Source organism: Geospiza fortis, unplaced genomic scaffold (genome assembly GCF_000277835.1).
Source record: "Geospiza fortis unplaced genomic scaffold, GeoFor_1.0 scaffold206, whole genome shotgun sequence".
Classification (NCBI taxonomy): Eukaryota; Metazoa; Chordata; class Aves; order Passeriformes; family Thraupidae; genus Geospiza; species Geospiza fortis.
In genome coordinates, this window is record NW_005054311.1 from 4,132,655 (window position 1) to 4,135,739 (window position 3,085).

At 37.8% G+C, this 3,085-nt stretch overlaps 1 protein-coding gene across 1 annotated transcript in view; it reads right to left on the reverse strand.

The window, feature by feature from the left end:
* Positions 1-3,085, reverse strand: part of LPCAT1 (lysophosphatidylcholine acyltransferase 1) — a 53,442-nt gene that overhangs the window by 39,216 nt on the left and 11,141 nt on the right. Inside the window, exons 3-4 of the mRNA XM_005419326.2 lie at positions 2,577-2,689; positions 1,127-1,187 (exon numbers count right to left, since the gene is read on the reverse strand). Of these exons, the coding sequence (XP_005419383.1) occupies positions 1,127-1,187; positions 2,577-2,689 (174 nt within the window). The remainder of the gene's footprint in view (positions 1-1,126; positions 1,188-2,576; positions 2,690-3,085) is intronic.

The following is a 3,085-nucleotide window of genomic DNA, read 5'->3' on the forward strand; positions in this document are numbered from 1 at the left end:
TGCACTACAGCAGAGCAGAGGAAGACAGAGTGAGAATGTAACGATGAAATACATGGTGTCTGGAATGTCTATGGCACAGAGGGAGAGCAGGAAATCAGGGCTTCACAAGAAGGATTCAGGCTAGCTTTCAAAGCATGGCCAGGATTCAGGTGAAGAGAGGAGAGCAAAGAGCTACAGAAGTAGGTGTTTCCCTAATACCATTCTGTCATCTAGAAAGGTAAGAGCTGAGAGAAAAGTCTGAGATACCTTCTGCCAAATGAATCAGTGCAAGGAACCACAGTGCTGACTCACTGCATGATATTCTAAGTGATATTTAAATTGCAAGCCAAACAAAACACACAGTAAGACCAGAAACTAGGCAGAAAACTAAGAAGTCCAAAAACACATTCACAGCAGCCTTGCTCACTGAAGCTTCTTCATTGACCATCTCCCTGCCTATGTGATAAAGTTTACATTAAAGACTAGTGGTTTACTGCAGTACTGGCATTTGTCCCTACTGGAAATGCAGTTTACAGCTGTATCAATTTTCAGTGTTACACCCTCTACTAATCTGATAAACTAAAAGGGTAATCCTACTGAAAAGAGCTTAGAACATAGATGTTAAGTAAAAATTGTAAAAAATGGCAGCCTCTGTAACAGTGTTACATGGGAAACATTTTCATGCACTTTTCACCAAAATGCAGCTCCACAGAAGAGTTAGAGAGGGATCAGCCAGATACAACAGAGCAACAAATGCTGGGCAGCCTGAAATAGATATACTACAAAGCTTAAGGTAGCAGTGAGTATCTAAATGCTGCATGACAGACCCAAAATAGGAAATGGAGGGGGTAAGGGGAAAAAAAAAAAAGCAAAAAGACACAAACACAAACTCAGGAAGAAACATTACTCCTTCAGTTCATATGCATCTCAGAAGCCAAGAAAAAACCTGAATTATTGAAACTGTTTTGTTCAACAGTAGAATTACAATCTTCCTGTAGCATCAAAATTTATATTCTAATTTCACCCTATTGCAAGGTTTTTAACTCAACTTCTGCAACAGCGAGCAAATTAAAATGCAACTGGTATTTCAGAAAATGAAGATACAAGGACATTCTGTAGAGAACAGAGAAATGAGCATAATACCTACCAGGTTTGAATGTAATTAGACAGGATCGGTTTGTGCAAGTGCCCTCTGGGAATATCATTATCTTGAAGTAAAAAAAAAAGTTGACTTTTAAGAACTATTTCAATGTGAATTTATTTATAAATACATATTTTCAAAGCTGTTATTAACTGATTACAGCAAAAATGTTCTCAGGGAAAAACAGTTCAGTTAGAGTAAAAAAAAAAATGCTGCTGAAGATGTCAAGTAAAGTTCTACCTTAATAGGAAAAATATTTTTCTTTATCTGTGATTTTGCCTCTTTCTCACCCTCTAATAATAATTCCATTTATTGGAACACTGACAATGATCAGAAACACTTGTTAAGTATGAGTATTTTCACTCATAGATTTTGGTCCTAGAAAAAGTATCATAGTCTGTTGTGTACCAGAACAAAATTCCTGCTTATGGGCTAAGAAAAAACAGTTTTCTCTTTGCTGTTACTTGGTATGTGCACAGATGCCCAGCCAGAGACTGAAAATACCTGAACAGAATTCTAAAAAAAAAAAAAAAAAAAAGCAAAAACGATTAAGTTGAACCAATTCAGCAGAAGAGGGTAGACTGTACAAAAACAAATAAACAAAGCCCAGCCCCAAATCCATATTATAAGGGAACAAATCAATGGACTGGAACTAACATTACTAGTTTTATTGCCCACTCTGTCCTAGCTTGCTTTGAAATCTAATGATGAAAGTCATGATGCAAAAGCTATAAATCATCTGTCACATTGTTTATAGCTGTTTAGAACATTTTTGCAGTACCTCCAGTACACAGAGGTACTGTTAGCAGCAATAATCCCACAAAAAATAAACAGTACCCTAATCTCAAAAAAAAAAAAATCACAGGAATGCCTCAAATTTTCAAAATAATCACAAGCGTCTAGGAATCTGAGATCTTATATATTATTCTTTCCTTCCCATTGCTCTCTTTCAAGGCACATTATAAATAGCCAGATTTAAGGGGCAGAAAAAAGCCCTGAGCCATTTGTTCTATCCATGTTTTCATCAGGTGTTTTAACAGAGGTGGTTATTGGAACATCCAAATTTTTTGGGCTGCCTTTCCCAGCATCACATCTCCAATAATAGCAATGCCAAAATCTTGCAAAGGGCAAGAACACACAGTACTTTCCCAGGTATTCTGCCGAGCACACAATTTCTTTCCTCTTGGAGGCCTTCCTCACCTGCTGTGGTCTGTCCATTTAGTACCACCTAAAAGCTGTCTAGCCATGTACTTACCCAGTTTCCCTCAAAACAATGCAATGAGAGATAGATGAAAATCTTACCTTTTATCTTCTAGAAGGAGGGGGTGGGGGAAATTTCATACACATGCACACCACCCCAAACCATCTAAAACCACCCACAATGAAGAAAGCAAAGCGCATATCCAAAGCCTGGAAATGCCAAATAGCATCTCTTCAGAGAAGCAGAATACAGTACCTGTGGCCATTTACCATCAGACTGGGCACGCCTCTTTATCTCTTCAACAGTTTTCCTGCGAGAATCCTGGTCTGACCGAGATACAAATACTGGTCGGATATATTTAATCAGAGCTGAAGAGGAGGGAAAACAAAAATAAGGACCAGCCTTTATGTTTCTTTTGCTTGAAAAAGATCCCCCACCCCCTCCATACATCCCCATTCCCACCCCACCACCAATTAGTGCTCTGGACTACAATTTTTGTTAAAAGAACATAACTATTTTACTATATTACACTGCAGAATTGAATACTCAGCTGAATTATTGCAGCTTTATTGAAGTATTTTCATAAGTTTCTGTGAGGAAAACTGTTTTCAAAATTTTGGCACTTTGCAGTTTTTAACGGATCAATACATACAACACAGATAATGTGAAACACGATGGTACATATTATGCAGTTTTCTGCAACAATGCAGCTGTGGCTGTGAATAGGCCATTTCCTCCCTCCACAAAAATCACAAAGTCTAGAG